The 25,572-nt window shown below is 41.0% G+C and overlaps 2 protein-coding genes across 2 annotated transcripts in view; one reads left to right on the top strand and one right to left on the bottom strand.

The window, feature by feature from the left end:
* plxnb1a (plexin b1a) overlaps positions 1-14,887 on the bottom strand; it is a 59,834-nt gene extending 44,947 nt beyond the window's left edge. The window contains exon 1 of the mRNA XM_029506022.1: positions 14,599-14,887. The gene's annotated coding sequence lies outside the window, so the exon portion shown is untranslated. The remainder of the gene's footprint in view (positions 1-14,598) is intronic.
* Positions 14,888-16,184: 1,297 nt separating this feature from the next.
* LOC115046041 (mitogen-activated protein kinase 14A) lies at positions 16,185-24,354 on the top strand. The gene is made up of 12 exons (XM_029506125.1): positions 16,185-16,326; positions 17,085-17,214; positions 18,360-18,418; positions 18,777-18,888; positions 19,433-19,462; positions 19,886-19,933; positions 20,061-20,175; positions 20,921-20,992; positions 22,568-22,647; positions 22,814-22,892; positions 23,430-23,603; positions 23,777-24,354. Exons 1-12 carry the CDS (start codon positions 16,193-16,195, stop codon positions 23,836-23,838), a joined length of 1,095 nt encoding a protein of 364 aa, XP_029361985.1. The 5' UTR covers positions 16,185-16,192; the 3' UTR covers positions 23,839-24,354.
* The last annotated feature ends 1,218 nt before the right edge of the window (positions 24,355-25,572 follow it).

Raw genomic sequence — 25,572 nt, 5'->3', positions numbered from 1 at the left:
AGCATCAAAACATCAAAATACAATTTCAAACAACTGTCAATAAAAATATGTGTTAATTCATTACAAAATTACAGTATGTTATTTATGACAGTAAAAATTCCTGATTTCACTGAATTATCTATATTTTAGGGGAAAGTACATCCAGACATCAAATGAATGTTTTAAGTCCACAAATAATGTGGGCTTCTGTAATACTGTGTTCATTAACTGTGACAAAAACAACACAAATATTAAGTAAACAATATATAGCTCGTTTACCAAAACACACGCACACACACACAAATATATATATGATATGGTAAATAAGCTATAAATATATTTGTGTGTATGTTGACCAACACTTTCACTGAGAAAGGGAAAGACAGTTATGTCACCTGTCCAACGAGCAATTGTTTCATCAGCATCAGACAGTGGAACACAAGTTAATTTGCTTATTTGCTTTATGTGTTTTGAAGACGTGCATGCTGAAGCTCGTGGTCAGCAGAACTGCATTCAGTGACCTGAACTTGCAACCCTACAGGCCGCCTGATGAAAGACCTATTGTTGGGTCAGTCTGAGAAACACACTGACTACTCTGTCTGACTGGAGAAATCAAATATCAATGTGGGAGTGTGCAACCTTTTGGGTGTTTGCACATGCATTTGTATGTGTATGTGTCAGACAAAAATAGGCAATATCAAATAGAAAGTGTAGTATTTAAAAATTTCAGCCCACTTACAGAAACCACTTAACTGCTACAAATACAATCAACAAACATGACCATGACATTAAGTGCAGCACTATAAAGAGGACTGCACCTCTTTATTCATTGTTTGCTCAAGGTTTGGTCTCCACTGTCTTTTCTAGCGTTTGCATGCTGAGCGCTGATTGGCTCCTGCGAAATTCAGGGACTTCTGATTGGCTATGAAAGCAGAATGAACAGAGCAGCACTGCTCTCTCTACTGTGTCTGCTCTGAGTGTATCTAACCGCACAGCATACACTGTACCAAATTTTGATAAAGTTTTGTGCCTTTGTGTATTGAAGCGAACAGGGTGCATTGAACAGTTCAATAAAATATTGAATATCGTTGCATAGTAGTAATAGTAAAGACTATTTGCTGTAAAAGCTCAGAACATTTTCTTAATATTTTGTTTGGTAAAATAAAGGTTTAAAAAGGGTGGATCACAGACAAATTCAATCCGCCTCTGATGAAAAGAAGGATTCAAAAGAATCAATTAATTATATGCGATTGGGTTGAAGTGGCAAAAAAATTTATTGTCAGCACAAATTAACACAAAACTGATCCTGAAATTCTCTAAGACAATAGAAACTCCAAGACAATGCAATGTCCAATAAAGGTTATCATCGACATCTCGTTCAGAGTTGGTTCTGAATGAAACTGTCTCCAAAATGCATTCAATCATGTTTTGGCTTTTCACCCGTTGTTCTTAACGTTCAAAATGACTTCAGCTCATTTAACTCCCAAACTGTTGGTTGTGGAGAGGAGGCAGGTGGGTGTGAAATCACAGCCTCCTGTCAACAAGTTGTGTGACAGACAGCTTTATTAGGGAAAAAATGGACGCCCCCGGCTGCTTTTGTCCCACTCCCTGCCTCAGCTTCCTGGGATTTGAAGAGTGAACAATCTGAGCAGGTCTTTAAGAGTGGGAGGTCCTCAATTGTCAAATGCTTAACAGACTGTGCTCTCTCCATTTTGCTCAACACATATGCGGGGGTGTGCGCACATGCACAGACACGCACGCACACACGCACCCACACAGCCATCACTTGGACCTGCCCTTTTCATTCAGTTGCCATCTTTTTCAATGAATGACCAGAGCACATTGTGGGATTTGGCTAGGTGTATATTGACCACTGTCAAAACCACCTGGAGGTCCAGTTTAGAGAGCTGAGCCTCTCTCCATTCTGGAGGAGGAATGAAACTGCAAGTTAAATATCATGTAAGCGACCCAGATGATGTGCAACATAGTAAGACAGCCATATTGCCACCACCAGCTGCATCTCCAAGAGGGTGTGTGGCTCCAAAGCACCAAATCTAGATAAGCGACAACAAAACTGCTCCAGGAAGCATTGGGAGGTCTTTGTCTGAGAATGGGCACAGGCATGGACCCAAGACTAATATGGCTAATGGGTGGGGAAAGACAAGAGATTGAGATAAGAAACAGCAAAGGAGAGTGAGTGATTGGGGCGAGGGTAAGGAGTGAGATTTCACCATGATCTCAAAAAGCTTGTGCGGGTTGTGAATGCGAGGCAAGAGGTAAGTGCGTGGGTGTGTGTATGTATGGGGGCTGGAAGGCTAAATGAGGACTACATAGCCAAATGGGATTTCCCCTGAGGTCTCAGGACACCTGGGATCATCGATGATTGATCAAACAAGAGGGTTTAACCATTTGGGGTGGGGGGTATAAAAAAAGAATACAAAGAATGGACTGAGAAAACATCAAATTTGACCAAAACTAAATAACAACAGCTCAGAACAAAAGACAGACTGGGTTCACTGAATATTAGCCAGAGAGAAGCTTTGGCGGAACAAACATGCCCATTAAGGCCAAACCGCTGCTCTGTAGCAGAGACTCCAATGCCGACCCACATGGTTTTGGCTGTGCTCAGACCAGCAAAAGACAAACAGAACCTCAAATCAATCCTCACAGACTAGAACGTTATGCTTAGGTACACAAACTGACACACACAACACACAGAAGCATACAAGTGCCCTTTCAGTGACAGTATGAGCAGCCATCTTTACACAGGAAATGTTGTCTGGACTCTAGTAGTGCGCGAAACCAGCTCCAGAGAGTGTTTGATCCTGGTTGCAGACTCTGGGTCTGATTGCCACCAGGGGGCAACTCCACTGATGATGATGATCGTATCTCCAGTCTGTAAAAAAAAATTGTAATAGGTGATTCTCCAATAAAGCAGATTGGCTACAAGGCTAAAAACCTAAATCCAGAATCCTGTATCCACTACCTATGTCGGGACTGCTGTTTCAAAATTATTTATGAGAATAGTCTGACAGAAGTTTGGGATTAATTCCCCCCTCATCTCCTCCTCCTCTTTTTTTGCCCCCACACTGAACACTCATTCAAGCCAGCAATATTTTTTCTTCTGAGACAAGATCAGAAAAGAACCATGCAAGTAAGGTGTTGTTATTGAAAACAGTGACAAACATTATTGTCAAGATAGACTATTTATACTCCACTCTTTAAAGAGGGCCATGCTATTTTTTCTCCCACATTTGGCCAAGCCACAGTTGGACAATGTTGTTGTCACCTGCTCGTTCACAGAAACAAAAGCTGAAGGCTGAGAGCTTTGTCTTTGTCATCTGCTGACTGCTGTGTCACGGTAATGCAGCAAACACGTCAGTCGGCGTCAATATTTTATGAACCAACCTCCCTGGAGCACTTTTAATTTTCATCTGCTTGTCTTGTTCCATAAATAGCTGTCATTTCTAAAAATGTCACTGAGTGTAATTAATAATTCTTGCATCCAAAATTCTGAGCCCGCATTCATCAGTCAGTTCATCACTGTAGTATAGAACACATGTTTGTGGTTAGAGCAAATGTTGCTACACAATTGTCTCAGAAATAATTGCCATTAACACACAATCCACTGATGCACGGGCACTGATCGATTTGTTTAATTGTACAAACTTTGATGATGGGATGATTTTTGAGATGTCTGAAATTGGTTGTGCTAGCATTTTTTACATAGACCGTTTTCTTACATAGCTGGCAAATAGCCTCTCTCAGGTTTGCAGGCTCTCCCTTCTGGTTTGTCTTAAAACCAAAATAATCCCACAAGGGAGAAGTTGTACTTTGTTTAGAAACAATATCCATCTCGGGTCTCGTTTTCCAATTTCAGTGTCAAAATGATGCTATAGCTGAAAGCTGATTACTAACACTAAACGAAAACTCCAGTGAAAACCAACGTGTACCAGCTTAATGTTGACCACTTCTCATGAAATTACCCAATTATCTTTGGACTATTAACATTAGAAAGCCGGTTTGACTTCACAACTGTAAATCAATGTTCATGAGGCGTCCTCTGATGGGACAGTTACTGTTCTGTCAGGCTGTAGGATGTACATGGGACACTGGAAACGTGTTTTATAGATGCAAACAAAATAGTTATGATGCTTTGACCCATCTCATGCAAATAAACCCCACCCCACCCCCCAAAAAATTGCTTAATTGAGGTTAAACAAAGAAACTGCGACTATGTCAAAAAATTGCAATTAGAGAATTATGAAATAATTGTTACAGGCCTACTTCCAGCACATTTTTTCTCACTGAACTTGCAAAAATGTCTCAAACAAAAGCTAATTACTGGCTCATCACTATGTGAATGGGGCACGCCCTTCATCTTCCTCATTCTTCAAACCAATGTACACAAGTACAAGTTCCCATTCTCAATTTGTTGGGTTGTTGTTGGTTTCTATCAATGGACCCACCATTTTGACACTGGGACACAGGAGTCTCCATTGGTTGGCTGCAGCAATTGAAATGCATTTCAAGGGCAACTGGGGTCAAACTTTGCAGCCCAGAAAAAGAAAGATGCAAAGGATTACAGGGAGGAGGAGGGAGACAGAAACATGCCTCATCAATGGGAAGGGAGGTGGGATCCATTTAGATACAACTGGGAGCTATAGGGCTGCAGTGTGTGTATATGAGTGTGTGACTCAGGGTGGAAATGTGGCTGTATTTGTCGGAAAAGGACAGCCCGCTTTGTGCTGGCTGAATTTTTAGCGAGGATAGTTTGGGGCTAAACTTAGGAAGTTAATTTAGTACCATGCATGACTGTAGCCACTGCAACAGTGTGTGTGTGTGAGCCTGGTAGACATTCAATAACAACAACCTCAGGTTTCTTTCTCATATTGGCATCACCCAAGTAGCTTGTGGGTCAGGCCTGGTGGGAGGTGTCATCTGTGCAAATAGAAGAGGGCACCTGGAAACAGGCACATGTTGAATAGCAACCATCCATTTCTTAACAAGAGCACTGACACTGAGCAGTCAAGTTATGTATAGAAGATATCTCTGTGGCAATGACTTTTGGCCAAATGACAAAAGAACAATGAGGGCTAACAAAATCATTATTGAATCTGTAATGATGCATCATCAGCCAGAAAGCCAGTAAGGCCATTTCATGAAATAAATTCTTGTTACTTTAAGAACTCGACACTTTTTTGAACATTTAAAACTGTGTTTTTCATTATTGGGTTAGGGTGACATTAATGCCAAAAAGCAGTTGCATGATCAAACATGCATGCATGTGTTCAGCTGTGAACACTGTAAAAGTCTACACTGTCGCCTGTCTGATTCTGCATTGCCCCTTGCATGTGAAGGAGCATTCTGTCAGAGCTGAGCATCAAACCTCCTAGAGTGGCTGATGGGCTTAATTTATACCAGAAGAAACCATATTTGGAAGTTCTGTGTCTGTGCATATTCTCATTCATCCAGGTCATAGTCATATCCAGCCAACAACTGATTCTAATGCAATTGGACTTAGGACCTAGGTTTATCTCCTTATTCCATGGGCTTCATCAGCTTGGAACGCATCGGTCTGACTAGTCCTCACTAGTCTGACAAACAGTGGAGTTGGACCCAGGTATTCAACCTCTGTGGTGTTCTGAGTGTTCACACAGCTCCTGGTCAACAATAGCTTGTTAGTGGAGCTTCACTGAACATTGTTCTTCATGTGAGGCCTCCAGTGAATGGCCATCCTTAGGTGTCTTGTGAGCCCACTGGTGGACGGCAGTCGCTGTGGTCGTTGGAGTCACATGAGGTTAGTTTCAGGAAGCCAATATTGGAGGCTGAGTTTCTCCTGGGTAAGGTTGACAGGGCAGCATTATAGATGGGAGATAGGTGGTGTCGGAGACCCCCTCCCCTGTTGAGAGAAGGTTTCTCCACTTTTACATAGCTTCTTTTACCCCTCTTTCAAATCATCTCTCCTCTCTGTCCAAGATTTTAACATTGCTGTCCTCAAAGGAGTGTGCCTTTTCATTTAACTCTAAATAGATAAATAAATAATAGGAGGTGGCCCTTCTGTGTTGGGCCATGCATTTGTTTACCAGTTGTTTAGTTTCACCACTGGGAAACTCCTACCTGATTGATGGTCGAGTCTGTTAACCACATAGAAGCCATGCCCCCTAATCAATCCCCTGCATTCTGGTCATGTTGCACTTAAGACTTGAAACTAGAGACCATAAACTCATAAAGAAAATGTTTACTGAGCTGACAAATCAAGGGAGAAGGAGGGACATTTTCCCATAGATTTCAACACAATTTTTGTACTTTGTAACTTGCATTCATTTGATAGAAAACAAGTTTAAGGCTCTTCTGCAATTACTTTACTTTAAATACCCAAGTCCAGGTCCAGGTTTGGAGTTCATTCAGGTCCAGATTTAGAGATGATCTAACACCTACCCATTCTATCTCCTGCATCTCAGAAACAAAGCAAAATTTTGCCGTGCCGTGGTCAAACCGGTCAACAAACCTTCGAAATGATTTCGTCCTTTCTGCTGCAGCTGCTCCATTTGGAACAACCACACACAAACTTGAGGTTTTCTCTGCCACACTCTGCCCACAGGCCAAGGCCCTTGACTAAATTAAACCAATAAGCACATAACAGTATCCCTCTCCACTCCTCTCCTCATCTAATAAACACTAAGAGAGCAGCAGCTCACAAAGGCTTCGAGTAGATTGGCAGGAAAGCATGTATCTGTCAGTTCCTGTGAGCCAGAGAGCAAGGTAATTTGAAGCCACTTTTCAGGCTTAGTTCCAACCTTCCGGATAAATCCCACATAAAGTGAGATCAGTGTTTCCCGTTGTTGGGATCGCCTCCCACATGCTCTAAAAAGAACAAAAGAGAGGCCTACATGTCTCTCCTGAAGCCTGAGCCAGAGTTGTCTGTCTGTTTGAAAATGGCGCCATGAGCCCAGGATCCACCCCTAGGGTGTGGTTCTGAGTTTGAACAGTTTCCCATTTTCCTGTGCCCCAGTTGCAGCAGAGAGCCGTCCCAGCTTTCGTCTCAACCGGATCGCCAAAGGGAGTAGCACCAAACTTGGATCCTACCACCACAAAACCAATACCCGACCCGTTAACTCCGTTTGCCGGCTCGGCTATTGTGTAGTGATATTGTAATGATCAACTGCAGTGACATCATCTGCAATCTCTTTCTGCTTCCTCTTCTTCCCCTAACACACATTCACACGTGGTGACCAGTCGCCATCTTGCCTCCGACGGGTGTGTAATCGATAGTATTCCGTCGCCATCTTGGCCATTGCAGACGTCACTCACGTGACTCTCCAGCCATCTTTACTGCTCACACACACACACACACACACACACACAAACATGCTCACACATTCCTTCTATCTCCTCCTATGCATGCACACACACACACACACGCGCACACAACGCACGCGCACACACATGCACTGGTGGATTTATAACAGCCAGTGCTCGGATTTACTCCTTCTATTAACCCTTTTGAGACTTGATATTAATTTTGCTAATTTGGACATTGGTCCCTGGTAACAGGGTGATGCCCCAAAATGTACTACTTATAGTAAATATTTTTAGATGTCAATAATCAGTTTCATAATCATTGATATTCATTGCCAGTCTCCAATGCACAACACCGTTAAGCTACTGTTTGAACACTAAGTGCAATTCCAGCGTCCATAACACAAGCAAAAAAAAAGAAAATTTACACTGATGGTCGTTGTATGTATTGTTAAAGTTTTCTGTATTTGCCAGGACAACCATACAAACTGATGAAAAGAAAAAGTAGAGTTAGGGCAGCAGAAACTTTCTGCTTTAATGTCAGGATACAATCAACCTTAAATATTGTGAAGCACCATATTGTTACTCCAGCTCTTTTCTTAGTTTTACTCTGAACCTCAGTAGCACCATCTGAATCAGCTGCAGATATTTAATAGTTTGATTGTTATTATTATTAATTTTATAACGTTTTCAATAGATCCAAATAATAACCAGACAGTTTTTTGCATTCTAATTGGATGCCACTGACTCTATGACTGCTCTGCTGTTCATTTAATCATATGCATGTAGGATACAAATATGTTTCAACTGATTCTTTTTTTTAAAGAATCAGCAATTAGTACAAGAGACTGCTGAGAACAAGAGGTCTGTGTGGCTGAAGCGGAGCATAGCAGTAATATGGCAATTGGAATCAAAGTGGTGCGCTGCGTCCCAGTCAATAGATGCTAGCTGCCAAGAAGCCAATTATTACAAAGGTCTGTATTTGCCAGTCAATCAGGTAGGTAAAATCCACTGTGGGTCACAGGCTGATCAAGAAGTATAGTAAAGGTATCAGAATGCAAAATCAAAAAGTACACTTCTACAGTATCAACCCAATTAGTAGGAAGTTTGAACAAGTTGACTTGAATGAGAAGATCAAATATAACTGATCACCCAGACTTTTTTCACCTCACCTTCAATACAACATTATGTTCATTTTTAAATGAGGCTCCCATTTAGAGGAAAACAGACCAGAAAGCAATGATTCGATAAGGGATCAGGGATTAGTGATTGACAGACTGGATCACCCAATCAATAGAGCAGACAGCGGGTCAGATATCCCCTCACTCCTCCTCAGAGCTATCTTCTCCTCCAAATATGTTTTCTTCTGGTTTAGAAAAACAAAGTTGGCCGACAGACATTAGAACAGGCTTCAGGAACCAAACCTCAGATTGAGAGCTGAATTCAGTTCTGTCTGCAATATAAATGATATTTGTGATTTAATTCTTTGATTCTCCAATGATGGGTGATAAAGCCTTCCTCAAATAATCTGACATAACCAAAAATATGACGTGTATTGACGTGCAGCATTAACTGTATCTGCCTGACACAATCAGTGGATTTCATACTGTTTGGCCGGCGGACTCACCCTTGAAGTATTACGGTTTAATCTTCAACCTTATTACTTTCCCTCAATCTTTCATTAATCAGTGTGGGGGTTAAGAGGATTTTACTTTCACTACTTTCACACAACATCACAGCATAAAACGCTTGAAATACAGAGTGAGCTAATCCACCAGCATCAAAACTGCAAGAACGTTCCTAAAATTAAAATGCGTGCAGAGAGACAAATCAGGATTGGCTGATCTGATAAAATGGTATGAGAGAAAAAAAAATATGCCCTACATTGAAAATTAATGAGGAAGAGAGTTTTTTTGGTACATTTAGCCCTCTCAAATACACAGTACACCTGTGACTGTTCAATACAAAGTAAGGCCAACTACATGGGTTAAAGATAATCAATGGGCAAATGAAGAGTCCAGGACAGATGTAGCCTCACAAGAAAATTCCTTTTATTTCATCCCCTTCTCTTTGGCACCCTAAGGGGATTTAACCCATTTATTATGTGTGGAGATCTGTAATGACACTATGAAAATACATTTCACTATAGAAAAACTTGAGGATCAGACAAAACCCCGTACAACGGCCAGGCCTGCAGACAATGTGCAAGGCCGGGCTGATTTAGCAGTAGCCTCTCAACCTGCTTACTGTGTGTACAAACAAGTAATCCCAAATCCATTAGCTGGATTGACAGCAGAGTGAAACGGTTGAATTGGGTTTGTCAGATCAATCACTTCCATTGAATGTAATCTTGACAATTGTGCAAATGATATTGATAAGTTATTGCCCACTGAGATTACCAGTCCTTACAAGCAGAAGTAATTAATTTAGTGAGTCAAATCAAATGCTGATTGTGTCCATTGTGTACGTGTGTGTGTGTGTGTGTGTGTGTGTGTGTGAGAGAGAGAGAGATTGGATTTCAGGGTATTACATTCAAGACAGTTGCTGGAATAGTTCACATCAGAGACCTTGCAGACAAATGCAGAAGCATAGCTTCAGGAATAGGAACACTCCACCTGTGCATCAGTCAGATTGTTGGCATAGTATTGTAGGGCCAGAAGGCAACTGTCCAGGGGCCTGAGGGCCTGTGGGTGGAAGTCAGGATCAACAATTTGGGAGTAAAGGAGGTTATGTTTCTGGCTGCAGCCAGCTGGGCCCACAGACATAGACAAATTTGGTCTATCCAGCAAACTGTTTTTGCAAGATGATCAGTGATTTTATCAAACACATAATTTTGAAAATATCTGCTGATGCTGTAATATGGTACACTTAAGCAGCTCTCCACATAGCACTGAGATGGACTCTGGATGAGGCTCAGATTTGCCCATAATTGGTGAAGCATCAGATTTGAGGGCACTTCAGTTTTTAAAATGAAAACAATCAAGGTCTTGTGTCTTTATCTCTGGTGTGGTAATCAATTAACTTCATTAGACAAAAACACTACATACTAAAACGTTATAGTGCACAGGGACGGCTGTAGCCTCAGGCAGCAATATAGAAAAGGGCAGCTGGGAGTTTAAGGTTTTGTCTAGAGGCTGGGCTTAGGCTCTCTAGGGAGAGGGACAAGAAGATTGGGGCTGTGGGAGAGCCTAGGCACTGGCAGCATGGGACATACACAACTGTCCTGCGGCTGATGGCTGCTGCACAACAATAAAAGCCACACCCTTCTCGTTTAATATGGCATAGCCTTCCCCTGACTTAATGTAAGAAGATTACACATTCACAAAGGATTGCATTAGTGAGGATTAATTTAGACCCTATTGTTGGATTTGTGATTTACGGTTGGAATCCAACAGAAACTTATCCTGCTGATGAAATTAAATGGATTTTGTGTTACGTCTGAAATTAGCTTGGATTATAGGTGGAAGGGTTAGAGCTGTCAGGCGGCACCTTAACACTGTTGTCAAAGAGCTCCAGAGGCCATAGAAATGCATGGTGTCCCAGCATCCCTGCCTGATGTGCACCTTTGTAGTCTAACTCAAAGGAAATAGAGAATTGTATAAGGGTTTCAACAAGAACTTTGTCAAAGCAAGCAGAGAAAGGTCAGAGAAGTAGCAGAACTTCAAACTTTAATATTTGTGCCCATGATAATATACCACTTCAGTCACTCATGGCTTAAGGCAAACAAACCTTTTGTGCTATATGCAATGCAATATAACATAAAGATGCAACAAGCTGACTGTAAATAGAGCATCCCAATGCATCCCAATCATCTGTGTCAACATTTGACTGCTGTTGCCAGAAAGGCCATCAATGTGTAACAGACTCTTCTCAGAAGAGTTTTGTTCTTTTTGGACCTTCAGAAATGAACCCGTTTTAGTGAACTTCCTGGATGCATTTAACTATTTTCTTATCATTTGTGGCTTCAAAAGTACATGAAGTTACATCAAGTGAGAAACTGAGACCACGGCCATTTTAGACTAATTAAAAGTAGTTAACCCACCTTTTGACCTGGAGGTCATCGCAAATAAAAGGAGACAAGTAGCAGAGATAACTACCGCAGTGAAGTCCCAACACTCAGGATTCCCTCAACAGTTTTCCACCAAGTTTTAATATGAGGGAATGAAGCTGGGAGAAGAGTTTATCTAGACACGCCCATCTGTGTGCCCCCTTAGCTGATGTCAGCTGCTGCCCCATCATGTTGAATTGATACAAATATGAGATCATACCTGTCAGCTACTGCCCTATAACTTTAATGTGGATCCAAAGGTTTAGTTTCATGTTGTGAAACATCAGTGAAGATGCACTTTCAAAGTCCACCATCCTGTACCTCAGTTGTAGAGTGTGTATAATCAATGGGATAAGAGGATTCCAGGGTAAGTATGGTGGATTTAAACTGCTGCTAATGAAAAGAACCATTTATTAGGCTGCCAATCTGAGTGTCAGCCAAACTCCCTGGAGGGCATGTTGAGGGCCTGGGATCTGACCTACACCCACCTCCCACCCCCAGATAGTGAGCATATCTGCACCATTGTCAACCATTCATGTAGCATTTTCCCTGAGTTTGCAAAAATAATAGAGAAGTGGCTTGGCGTTAGAGACAAAAATATGCAGCCAGGAACCAAACAATGCCACTTGGTTTGAGGGCCTTGTGGCCACAGTGCTGCCCCAGCAAATGCTCTCCATTACCACACCCACACACACACATGCACCATAAGGGACCTCCAGCTGTTGCATTGACTGATATAGGAAATGCCCAGAATGCTTCCATCATGTACTTTCTTTCTCACACTCTTTACACTAGGTGTTTTTTTAAAGGGGACTTTCAGATACTTTTAGAAGTCAAAGATACAGACTCATGCATCAAGCGACAATCATTCATTTACAAGACAAGAGCTTAAGAAGACTCAACACTTGATCACATCCCATCCCAGTTGTTTTGTTTCCTGTTGTCGTCACTACGCATTACATCAGCCAGCTGATGCCCAACGGACATTGTGCTACAAACCTTTCACACATGCTACTACAACATGTGACACCTGAGATGAAGAGGTGAGAAGAGAGCTCTCCCATTGCTCCATGCATTCATTAATTTTCTGTTCTCACACCATGTTGTCAAATCAAATCAGATTTATTTATATAATGCCAAATCATAACAAAGTTGAATCAAGACACTGTGAGTTTCTTAAACCCATGGCATGCTTGAGACTTGATACCATTTAATCATAACACCCTTGCCAAACTCTGTGCGGTCCCAGCAGTTGTAAGTTTTTTTGATTCACAAAAAGGGCAAGGATATGGTTGTTTCAGCTGCGGAGCTTCGCTTTTCAATGACCAGCTGCAGCTGAAGTGGCCTTCTACCCATTTGAGGTCACTTCCTGGACGCCACCTAATAGCTATAATCAGCCTACAGTTCAATTTCTCAAAAGCTCTGCATGAATGGCAATCACAATGGTCCTGCAACATTGTTTTATTGGACCAAGAGGTTTTTGAGGCAGAAGGGGTCTCATTCTTGGGTCTAATTTAGACTCCAAACTGTCAAAATGCTGTAAAGGAACATCAGCCAGTGGATTTTTTTCCTAATAACTGAAATTGGTTTTTAAAAGAAAAAAAAATGGTTGAATATATTGAATGGATCTCATGGCTTTTATTTTTTAAGACCCAGGTTTACCAATTATTGCTCAAGATTATAGAAAGTAGTTAGCAATATAATATTCTTCTTCCACATTTTACCATTTTACATACAATGATGTAAATTCAGTTCCCTTGAGGCAGTTGTTACATCATAAACTTTTGATAGTGGCAACACTCTTTATGGCAACAGGCAGCAGAGCATGAGGATGATTAATATTGGGAGGCTGCTGTTTTTTAATGAAAAAAATAAGATCCATATTGTAATTTTATTAGTAATTTTAAGAAGTTTTCCTTTTCTTCATGACTTATTTCAAATTGTTTAACAAATACAATTATGAAATTGTCTTTCATGTTTGACTAAAATGTTCATTTTGTTAATCATATAGATATTTTATTTAATGTGGTAAAAGTGACAAATTGAAGTGAAGTCTTAATAGCAGCCTGTTTTAAACTCTACTGTTTGTGATATTGCCACAAGCACCACACTCATGTTTGTCCCCCCAGATTGTGGGCAATATGACGTCAAGCTTCTTTAGCAAGCAGATGGCAATCTATTCAGAAGGGTCTGGATGCTGAGACACCCAGAATGAAACAGAGAAAAAACTGAATTGAGGTTCGTTGCTGAACTATACAACCACAACAATCTTGAAAAAGGTTGTGTATGAAATGTGCTCTTGACATATACAGCCCCTCACAGCCCCTGGCTGCTTCTTAATGAGATTGGGAAAACACTTGGATATTTGAGAGGAAATTCTATTTGGCCAAACTGTAATTTTGATTCAATTTCTAACCTGTTTGCCATTCTGCAGGATACAACCTGACAGCTGTTAAAGAGGAAGCTACCCAGCTGCTAACTGAACTCCATTTTCCCTTTTAACCACTTCAATGAAATCATGGACTCAGCCCACAGCACAGTTTCCTGAGCTCAGATCCAGCACAGCCGGCTCATCAAGTGCAATACCCAGACTGGGGGGGTGGGTTTCTCTGGAAGTCTGAACAGCTTCACTCACTGCACGACGGTCTCCAAAACACACACTCTCCCCAAGACAGAAGCTTTTTCTGCTCTGTTCCCATTCATTGGAGAGGCTCCTCCAGCTGGGACACTGAGATGAGACATTTAGGACAGAAATACAAACATTCCCCTTCATCATCATCACCCACAAATCTGAGATAAATGGCCACGCAAGGTCAAGTTTAGTGACCTCAGAACATTTTTGTTTTCTAAAGAATGCCATAAAATGAGAAGCTGTGTGTGTGCGTGTGTGTGCGCGCGCGCATCCAGCAGAATGCTAGCAGGTGAACAAGGCATTTGGCTAACACATCAGCTGACAAAAGAGTTTGTGCCCAGTGTGTGTGGACTGAGTCCCAGAGCTAGCAGTCGGGTGTGTGTGTTAGTAAACTGACAGCAGTGCCTGACTTAAACTAATGTTTCTGCTGCTTGGAAGAAAAACAAATTTAAATTCACAATTCATCCTGGATTTCACCTTTATAAAACAAGAACTTCATCACATTTACATTCAGATAGCAATCAGCTGATGTGGGAAAATATTTCATTTGTTTATTGTTTGTTTTTGTCACCTATTAACGTGTGGATCTTTCCTGTCTTTTCTTTGTCTCACTTCAAAAATAACAGGCTTAACTCACCTGTAGGGTCGGTCAGCCAGTCGTCCATGATGGGCAGTAAAGGATCACTGATAATTAGGTCGAACTTGATGAGCTCCAACTCCCTCCCGACTCTGCTACTTCACCTCAGCAAGAAAAACAAAAAGAAAAAGCCAAAGCAGCGCCAACTGCGAGGAAGGAAGTGTTCAGGAAGAATAAACCGTGCTCAAGGGAGGTTGTGAGTCTGTGTGTGTCCGTGAGCGTGTTGCCCTGCGGTCCTCAGTATGGTTCGGCCAGCAGAGAGCTCCTCGGACCGGCCAGGACGCCTCTGATCGGGATCAGCAGTTCGGCCGCTCAGTCAAGCTGCTGCTGCTGCTCTGCCAGAAAACATGACAGCGAAGCCTTCAAAATAAAATTTGAAAGCACCGAGACTGTATAACGTTAGGACCCAGAAATCACTGAACCACCGTGTTCTTTCCCAGGGCTCGGGGGTTGCACATTGTTTTCTGATGCTCGAAGTAAATATTATAGTTTTACTTAAGTATTGAATATTGAGTATTGGATTATTTAAGTATGAATAATTATTGCCAAATCCAATGTAAAAGTTGTGGGAAATGAACAAATCATCCTGTTATGTAAATGTATTATTCTGAAATTGACCAAATGAGCACTGAGCACCGTCAATTTCTGTGTTGTTGGTATACTTTGATGCCAACATTGCTTTTACTTTTCCCTTCTTACTTTCTCTATTATATTGAACTGAACTATTGTTAAATTTAGTTCCATTGCTTCCCCTATCCACCATTTTTAGCTGTCATGTTCGATTCTCACACAAATATAACTAAAACAATTATTTGTTTTCCTTAAATTTTCTGTCAGATCATTTCAACTCAGCTTAAGCTGAAGTAAATTTACTTTGAAATTTAGACCAACACAGTGTTGTGTTGACACTGTAACTTGTCTGTATTGAAACATACTTTCCATACACACACGCACACATTGTATTTGTGTATGCTGGCAGCAGAAGAGGGTTTTTGAAAGAAGGGATTTCTAGTAAATTACAGGTCTACTTTATGAGTATGTTTGACCAAGCCAACATGCTTGATGCTCTTTGTTTCATTCCCCATTCTTTTGGATGGTCTCAGTCGTTCATAGTTGCGCTGCTGTGGCGAGCAGTTAGGGGCATTACCTATTTGAATCAGTGACAGTTTTGTAGGCCTTCGGCAAAGTTGACAAAGGACACTGACTGAAGCTTCAGGACTCTCCTATTTATCTGGACCTTCTGGACTGTTATGTGTCTGCCCTCTGCTGGTATGGTTTCGGCATCACCAGGAGAGTGTGCGGGAATCCAACCCGAGACCTTGTCTTGAGTCTTGTTGTGAGGCTAACCATTATGCTGCCGTGATGCCTGTTCATTCATTCAAAATAGGGACTGGGTATATTAATGAACATCAACATTCATAATGCTCGTTTTCATCTGCAGTCCATTGGCAGGTTGATGTAGCACAATAACACAGATATGCACAAAAGTAAACGTCAATCCAGGTGGTCAGGGAACGTGGGGGCGTTTCCTGCTCTCCTGAGCTCACATGTCAGGTCGGATCGACTGCGCCTGAAAGTGAAACAGATCAGTGTCATGGAGTCTCAGGTGAAGGACTCTCCCGTCAGAGCCGGATTTCGAAGCTTAGAGGTCCAGAAAACGACGTGGGACGTCCCGGAGAGATACGCGAGCCTTAGGCCGATCGGTTCCGGAGCTTATGGGACAGTTTGGTGAGTTTACCTGGGGCAAGGGGTCCACGGGGCTACAGCTGCTGGCCGGAGACCACCACACTTTATGTCAGTCTTTAAAGAAAAGAAAAGAATAATATTTAAAATAAAGTAAATCTGTGTACTTTTGTATTTTTGTGCTTTGTGTGGTGTAAAGCTGATGATTAACTTTACAAATGTGACAAAATAGAGCCTTAAGAAAACACTACACTCACAACTAACCCGAAGTTTAGACTATTCCTGCTAATCTAATCAGCCTCCAACAAAGAGCAGTGGAGAATTGATCAAAATTAATAATCTGAGTGTTCCCACACAGTTTCTGCTTTTAACAGGTCGAGAGTCCATGCCTTTGTTGTTAATTTATCCAAATGTTTGGAATCATAAATTATTTTCTCTTTGTGGGTCTTAAGTCTGCATTCCTCTGCCTGAGTTTGTTTCATGCAGTCCACAAGGAACAGAGGACTCTGACTTCTGCAAACAGAAGCACTATTGTCCGCCTGAGGCAACTCAGCAAGTCAATACAGGTCCTCTGACAGCAAGAATCTCATCTGCGTACCCAGCACCCCAGATCCATCTTATCAACAAGATTACCTGATTTGGTTAGACGGGATGTCACCTTTGGTTCTGGGAAGCAATGACTTTTTTCCAAGTCATTATTTAAAACAAAAAAAAAAATAAAAACATTGGTAATGGATTAAGAAATGAAGACAATAATCTTCATGAGTGATCCAATCATAATGCTGCACTTTATTCCCACTTAGCTCCGCCATAGACGAGAAGACAAAGGAGAAGGTGGCCATCAAGAAGCTGTATCGGCCTTTTCAGTCTCTCATCCATGCAAAAAGGGCCTACAGGGAGCTTAGGCTTCTCCGGCACATACGGCACGAAAACGTAAGAGGATACAAAGAAAAGATCTTTAGATTAGACGATAGACACTGTTCAAACATGTATCATATACAGGTGAAAGTAGTTCAAGAGCATGCAAAAGTAATTTTTTATGTGAATGTATTGTTTTATTTCTATGTGTTTTTTTGCAATGATTAACATTCTTATCAGGCCCAGGTCAGTGTGCATTACCCAAAAAAAAAAAAAAATATCCAAAACCTTGACCTGTAAATCTGCCCATACAAACATTTTTTTTTCTATCGGCATCATTGGAAGAATGGTCAAATGAACTTTTTTAAACTTAATACTGTAAATATAACCTTGAAGGACTAGAATTAAAATTTGGATTACAAATGAGCAAGACATGTTCTTTGAACCCTGTTGGACAGAATTCCACTAAATCTTGGGGAAAATACTGAACAAAATCTGAAGTGTGATGCTGATTGATGAAATCGGATAGGGCATACTCATTCAGTCATATTTAACTGTCAACGTGTTGGTATAATAGCAGAAATAATTGGTCAACGCGTCACACAATATCAACTCACAATCAGACCAATGGTGGTGACATAACTGAGGATTAAAACAGCCGAACAGTTTTATTCCAATGTCCATCCCGTTGACTTCAGATTGAATTGAATCCTCGACAAAGACAACCTGACTGGCAAAAAGCATATGCTCTGACCCAGGCCACCATGACAGAAGTTCAGCTCATTTGACTGGCTGAAATCTGGCTGCTACTCTGTGTCACTGCATGAAAATTTGGAGAGAGAGAGGGAGTCGTGGGGAGTGAGAGGACTTTGTTTACCATTCAACAGTAGCTCATAATCTTACCAGTTCTCCCTGACAGGGACCCTCATAATTCAGTATTTTCACTAAAAACCAACATCCTGCAACCAAAAACACTCACATAATGGTGTTTCAGCCTTTGGTTGACGCCAGATGAGTTTTTTTTGTTTCTCTAATGTTGTCACAAAAAGCCCAGGACTGACTGAAGGTTTCGACACATGGCATTCAGGCCAGATTTACTCCCACAACATGCAGTATTGTCAACTATGTGGTACATCTGAGCTGTAGAAATGTGTGTGTATAATTCATAGGTGTGTGTGTGTGTGTGTATGTTAACATCATCTCTGTGTTTTTCCTTCAAGGTGATCTACCTCCTCGATGTTTTCACACCGGACTCCACGCTGGAGAAATTCCAAACCTTGTGAGTTGCAAGTTAGGAGCTGCATTCCTTGGCAAGCCGCCAGTCCATCGCAGGGCCAACACACAGCGACCGACAGAGACAAACAACCACTCAGACTCACACTCAGACCTAGGGACAATTTACAGTCACCAGTTAACCCAAACATGTATATCTTTGGATGGTGGTAGAAAACTGGAGTACCTGGAGGAAATTCATGCAGGCACAGGGAGAACATGCAAATTCCCTAGGCCCCAGGCCGGGAACCGAACCTGCAATATTCTTAGCGTGGGGCAACCACTATGCTGCTGTGCTGCTGCTTATCTGTTTATTTATTTCTAATGCTGTTTTTGTCTTTGTCTTTTTCTTCTTCTCTCTTTAGTTACATCGTCATGCCATTTGTGGCCCAGGATCTGGGCCACATAATGAAGAAGAGACGCTTAACAGATCGTATCATCACATACCTGTTCTACCAGCTTCTATGGGGACTCCAGGTGGGTTTTTACCTGAATCCCACATAACAGGAAGTTTTATATTTTTAAAAGGCTACTGGCAAGATGGCACACTTAATGTAAATGCCCATATCAAAATAAGTAAAGGCAAAGTATAAATTCCTAATTGAGCTGTGATGTTCATGTAAGTGCAGGTGGAGTATCAGGTTGGACAGTTGTAGTTGTTCAAATGTCAGTTTTGCGAGCATTAGAAGTGCCATTTAAAAGTAAACTTTCTAGACTGGTTCCCTCCAGGCAGTCTAACTTGCAGCCACAGCCCACAGACATCCACTCATTCACCATGCTCACAATTGTGTGAGGCTTTGTACTTTGTAATGCCCCACCAACACATACCCACCCACAAACCTGCACACACACACGCACATACAAATCACACACCATGCTGGAAAGAGACAGAACAAAAATCTATAAGCATGTGGATCTGCCTGCACTGCTCAAGTATATAACTGTGTCTTCACTTCAGCTTGTTTGAGTCCTTTAATCTGGAATGTATCATCTATAATCCATAATCTTCTTTTATTTACAGTATATTCATTCTGCAGGGATCATTCATCGGGTTGGTATTTGAACCTTTCTATAATACAACCACTGACTTCAGCCTCCGTATCCCTATCTATGTGTTGTACTCCAAGTGAAAGAGTTCAACGTTTTGGAAAATACACTTTTTCACTTCTTTGCTGTTAAACAAAAAGATGAATGCAGCAGCCAATCAACTTAGTTTAGCTTTCCTTATCTTAGCCTGAATACTGAAAATATGTTGAAACCTCTAGTGACCCCCTAAAGTCACTGAGTATTCCACAGCAAGCCTGTCAATGGAACCACAACCACACGTTATGCCTTGATATTTGTGCACATAAACCTGTGAGTTGTGCAGAATATCAGGGAATTGTACAGACACGAGATTGTATACAGCTTTTTGACCTTACTAATTTGTTCACTGGATGTCTCAGTAAACTTTGTTTGCTTGGTTTGACTTCAGGATCTAAAGCCTGGTAACCTTGCTGTGAATGAGAACTGTGAATTAAAGGTAAGTTAATCCAATTGGAACAGAACTTTTTAAACATTTAAACCCTCCCTTTTCTTAGTGAGGTGAATTATGGTTAAATACAGAGGAGAAAATGCTTCTCATTGATGGTAAATTTAACTGTTCTCAGATCCTGGATTTTGGTTTGGCAAGACACACCGAGAGTGAAATGACAGGTTATGTGGTGACCCGCTGGTACAGAGCACCAGAGGTCATATTCAACTGGATGCATTACAGTCAGGCTGGTAATGAAATTATCACCCAAAAATACAAACAATAATTTCATCCAAAAAAAAAAAAAAATATATATATATATATACAGTGGTGTCTCAACTTCCGAACGCCTCAGCCCTCGACCCTCGACCAAAATTTTAGAGAAAAATTTGCCTTCACTTTCGACCGAATTTCAGCTTTTGAACGGCCCGCGTCAAGCCGAGTCAAGCCGAGAGAGCATTCGGGCAGCCAAACCGCGTGCGTTCTTTCTCATTCAGAATTCAACACGAACAGACCTACAACCAGTTTTTATTACTTTGTGTACTTTGTGCTTTTTTTTGGTTTTCAAACCCTTCATTATGTCTCCCGAGAAACCAGCTGAGAAAGGGAAGGTGAAAAGGAAGACAACATTTACTACTATTGAATTGAAAAAAGAGATAATAAGTAAACACGAGAGTGGTGCTCGGGTCTCTGATCTCGCTAACCAGTACTGCTTACCTAAGTCTACGATTTTGACTTTCATAAAGAACAAGGAGGCCATCAAGAAGTCCAATGTTGCGATGGGAATTAAAGTGGACTTTTCATATGGGCCAGAACGGAATAATGAGTTTACCATTATTTCTTATGGGAAAAATTAATTCAGACCTCAACCAAATCAGACCTCGACCACCAACCTGGAACGGATTAAGTTCGAAAGCTGAGGCACCACTGTATATATATATATATACTTTGACACATGATTTTACTCGTGTTAATAAAGTTCTTTGTCTCTCACAGTGGATGTGTGGTCAGCTGGCTGTATCCTGGCAGAGATGATTACAGGCAGGGTTCTGTTCCCAGGACATGACAGTATCCTCTATGCTCAGCTTGGTGTATTGTACAATTTAACTCAGTAGCAGAGACATTGAAAGAGAACATTCGGTCATTATTCCCAACAATGTCTCAATTCAAATTAGGATTTCTCCCATACACAGGTTGATGAACTTGTGATTAGAACTATGGCTGCATTTTGTTCAAATCATGATGATGCTGCCCCTCTCAAAAAGAAAGTCATCAAACAGAAGAGGCTGGCTCTGTGGTATAATTCTCAAATTCGTGCCCTAAAGCAGACGTCAAGGAAATTAGAAAGATGTTGGCGTTCCAGTAACTTGGAAGAGTCTCAACGAGCCTGGAAAGAAAGCTTTAAAGTGTGTAAAAAGCTCTCTGCAGTGCTAGAATCTCATATTATTCATCACTAATAGAATAAAACAAAAACAACCCCAGGCTTCTCCTCAGCACTGTACCAACCACTGATCCCTTAGCGCTCAGCATTGATAATTGTCTGGACTTTTTTACAGAGAAAATTCTAACAATCAGAGAAAGAATTCATCAGATATTACCTACATTAGACAGTAATCTTCATTTATCAAGATCAAATCTTGATCCAGATGAACCTTCCATTAATTTCTAAAATAATTGAGAAAGCAGTAGCAAACCAATTACACGACCATCTGCATAGGTTCTTTACTTGAAGAGTTTCAGGCAGGATTTAGAGCTCATCACAGTGCAGAAACAGCGCTTAAGGAACTGCACTTAGGTGGTTCAAATACTATTTATCAGATAGACATCAGTTTGTTCATGTTAATAGCTCCTCCTCAAGCACTATAGCCAATTATGGAGCCCCACAGGGTTCAGTATTTGGACCAATCCTCTTCACTCTTTCTCTGTTTCCTTTAGGCCAGCAGTCCCCAACCTTTTTTGTGCCACGGACGGGTTTTATGTTAGACAATTTTTCAACGAACTGGCCATTAATGTGTAGCGGATAAATGCAACAAAATAAAATAATACGATTGGCATGAAAACTGTGCTATTTTCTAAATATCATAATAAATGTGAATCCACTCTGGACTCTGCAGGCACTGTTTTGAATATCCCCTCCTCTTGCTCTCATCTCTCCCTACTCTACCCAACTTTACCCCCCCCCCCCCCCCCCCCCCCACCACCACCACCACCACCACCACCACCACCACCACCACGACCGCCTCTCCCTCTCTCAACCCATTGGTCAAGGCAGATGACCGAAGTTTCTGCCTCTTCAAGAACTTTTTTTCTCATCAGAGGATCTCCTGGGTCTCTTTAAATAATTTTATAAAGTGTTTGGTCTAGACCTGCTCTATGTGTAAAGTGCCTTAATGTACCTTTGTTATGATTTTGCGCTGTATAAATACATCTGATATGATTTTAATTGATTAGCTTGGGAAGAAGGTGACAATCATGTGAAGGAAGAGCTTGGCAGGGAAGTTGAATATAGCCATTCACACGCACCCTCAAATGCACAATAAGGCTCGAGACAAAGGCTAAACATGAAGAAGAGAAAAAACACCAGAAAAACTGGGGAAATGGAAGCACTGCAGATCCTCACATTTCCTTAACCAATGTGTTCAGGTATTGATCAGCTGAAAAAGATCCTCACTATGACAGGCACACCGGAATCGTCGCTGGTCCAGAAGATGCTGAGCAAAGATGTGAGTTTTATGTCATCTATGTCTGTATTCTAACATTTGCATGCTACATGCTGTGTGTTTAGTGCCACCTCCAACATTCTTTTGTGTCCTTGCTTAATGTGGCTTTGTGTCTTTATTTCTTTTCTCTCTTTTAAACGCTTTGTTTGGATTATATCCTGTTTTGCAGGCGCAGTCATACGTGAAAGGTCTCCCTCTACAAAAGAAGAAAAACTTGAAGGAAATGTTTCCAGACATGAATGAAAACGGTGCACTATACTGCTTCAGCTTGCCTGAATCTCTTAATCTTCTAACACAACAAATTTGCTCTAAACTGTTGGTTCTCAACCTTTTCCAACCTGTTCTCTACTTGAAAGCCTACATCCAACCTGGTAACGATACATGAAACCAGATCAGACCACACTTAATTTCAACGATGAACTAAACCAGGAGAAGAAATTAAATTCATAAAAAATAATTATACGTATTTATTGAGTCAAAAGATTTAAAAATGTGTTGTTGTTGTTTTTTTTAGAATTTGATTTCTTTCTCCATCTTTTCATCTAATGTGTAATGTCTAGATTATATTTGGCCCACAGTGTGGGAACCTCTGGTCTTATGAATACATAGCAGGCTAACATATATCACGGCTCCTTCAAAATTAGATACATCAGACTTCATTTTTAACAAACTGTTGAGCTGTAATGACTTATGGATACTAAAAGATGTGAGACTTTAGTCCGCTGGTTGATACGTTTCTTTGAAATAAGGTGAGAGTTCTGTGTTTCCTGTCCTGGTGTTCCTAGCCATTGACCTGATGGAGGGAATGCTGCTGCTTGATCCAGAGACAAGGCTGACAGCCAAGCAGGGACTGACACACCCCTTCCTCACTGAATATCATGATCCTGAGAGTGAGCTGGACTGTGAGCCGTATGACGACTCCTTCGAGAGCCTGGAGCTCACTGTTGGCGAGTGGAAGAGTAAGTACGGCAGTGTTGAGAGGCGGGAGCTGACTCTCCAATGTAGGGAAATTAGAGCAGAATAAACTCCTGGAATAAATAAATTAGTCCCAGATGAAGTTTTCTTGGATTTAGAAAAATGTGACAGTACCAGAATCTAAAGTGTACATTTTGCATTTTTTCCATCCACTCAGGTTTAATCCACATGGAGATCATGACCTTTGACCCTGACAATCCCAGTAAAACCGCCATGTAGGACACTGATATCCTGATGCCTCCAAACGTTTAATTTCAACACACGCACATGTTGTCAAGGTCAACAGCAATCTGAGAAACAAACGCAATGATTTATGCAAATTAAATAAGGTTGCCTGATTTAAATAAACACAAAATCATCTTCTCTCAAGGTCCACTTCCTACTTTTGAGACTTGTGAGATGAACAGCACATCTCAGCACTTTATCATACTTGCTAATAGAGGATTCAGTGCAATGTTAAGGTGGAAGACCACAAATACAATAATTAGTGAACCTTTAGTTAAGATTGTTTTCTAAGATTGAAGATTAAGATTGATTTTGATTTAGAAAAGGACACTGTGTGTGTGTGTTTCTCTACTTGAATAGTAAGGAGCATTGTAAAACACTAACCTTAGTTTATATTATAAATACCTTGTTAATTTGTGTCTCACACGTTTTATTTGTTCCTGTGTAACATATTCATTAAGTGGTGCAGTGTCACTTGAAGACTCATTCATAAAGATCATTATTGTTTTTGTTTTGGTGTTTTTTTTTTCTCTTACTAACGATCACCTGTTCTCTCATAAAACATTGATAAAAATTAAAAACTGTTTATAATGATCTTTGTACTGTGAAGCACAGTATCAGTAGGGCAGTCCACAACAGGGATGTCCAACATGTGGACCAAGGCTGAAAAGGACTCAGCAGGCCTGCCCATTTTGTTTTCCTTTGATGCAAATAAAATGCAAATTAGGAATTGGTCTATGCCCAACATTGCAACAAAGTAAATGGATATATAAAATGTTACATACAATATGTTTTCCAAAAGCAATAGAGCAGTTTGTATTGAATCATAGCAAAGATTGACCAGAAGTAAAAACAGGGCCATTCATTAATTTATTATTTATTTTTATTTATATTTATTTTGTACCACTTATTGTTTCCGGTTGCATTGGGTGCTGGAGTCAATCCCAGCTCACACTGGGCCAGGGCGGGGTCATGCTGGACAGGTCACCAGTCTATTGCAGTAAAAACATACAGAGACAAAGAACCACTCATGCTCACATTTAGTTACTGGTTAAATGGACATTGATCACTAGAGGGCAGCATTAGATCATAGAGGAGGAGGGCAGAGACATGATGGCCCTGACAGTTTCATAAATTAACAGTGAAGAGGATTAAAACAAGATTAAATGAGCTTGGTGATACTTATTCTTTATTATATGCAGGTCACTATAACAACAACAATAATAATACATTTATTTATACAGAACCTTCAATAACAGGGTTTACAAAGTGTTTTGACATGAATGAGAGCAGGACAGAGATGAGGCAGATTTGCAGAGGGAGTGCAGAAATGATATTTCAGGCAGTCCAGTCCAGACATACTAGATAAAAATCCTGAATCTCAAAACAGTTATTGTTCACAGACAGCAGCAGATATTAAAGCCCTTTCCTATGAATATAGATCATATTTCAAGAGTTTGGCCAAGGATTGACCCACCCTAAAGTCAGCCTCCAATTTATGAGCTGCTTGTTTGAAGCCTCCAGTCTGTCAGCCATCTTTCTTGAGACCAGTAGAAACCATATTGGAAGGAGAAGGCGGCTCTGACCTGCTCTGTAGTGTACCCTGATTGGGTGGTGTAGTCTTTCAATCATACAGTAGCCCCATCCCCTAATGCAGACTTGAAACTAGCGACCAAGACCATGAACCTGTTTACCGAGCAAATAAATAAAAGGAGACATAAGGACATT

This window comes from Echeneis naucrates, chromosome 7 (genome assembly GCF_900963305.1).
Source record: "Echeneis naucrates chromosome 7, fEcheNa1.1, whole genome shotgun sequence".
Taxonomy (NCBI): Eukaryota; Metazoa; Chordata; class Actinopteri; order Carangiformes; family Echeneidae; genus Echeneis; species Echeneis naucrates.
This window is presented reverse-complemented; position numbering and strand designations above follow the sequence as displayed.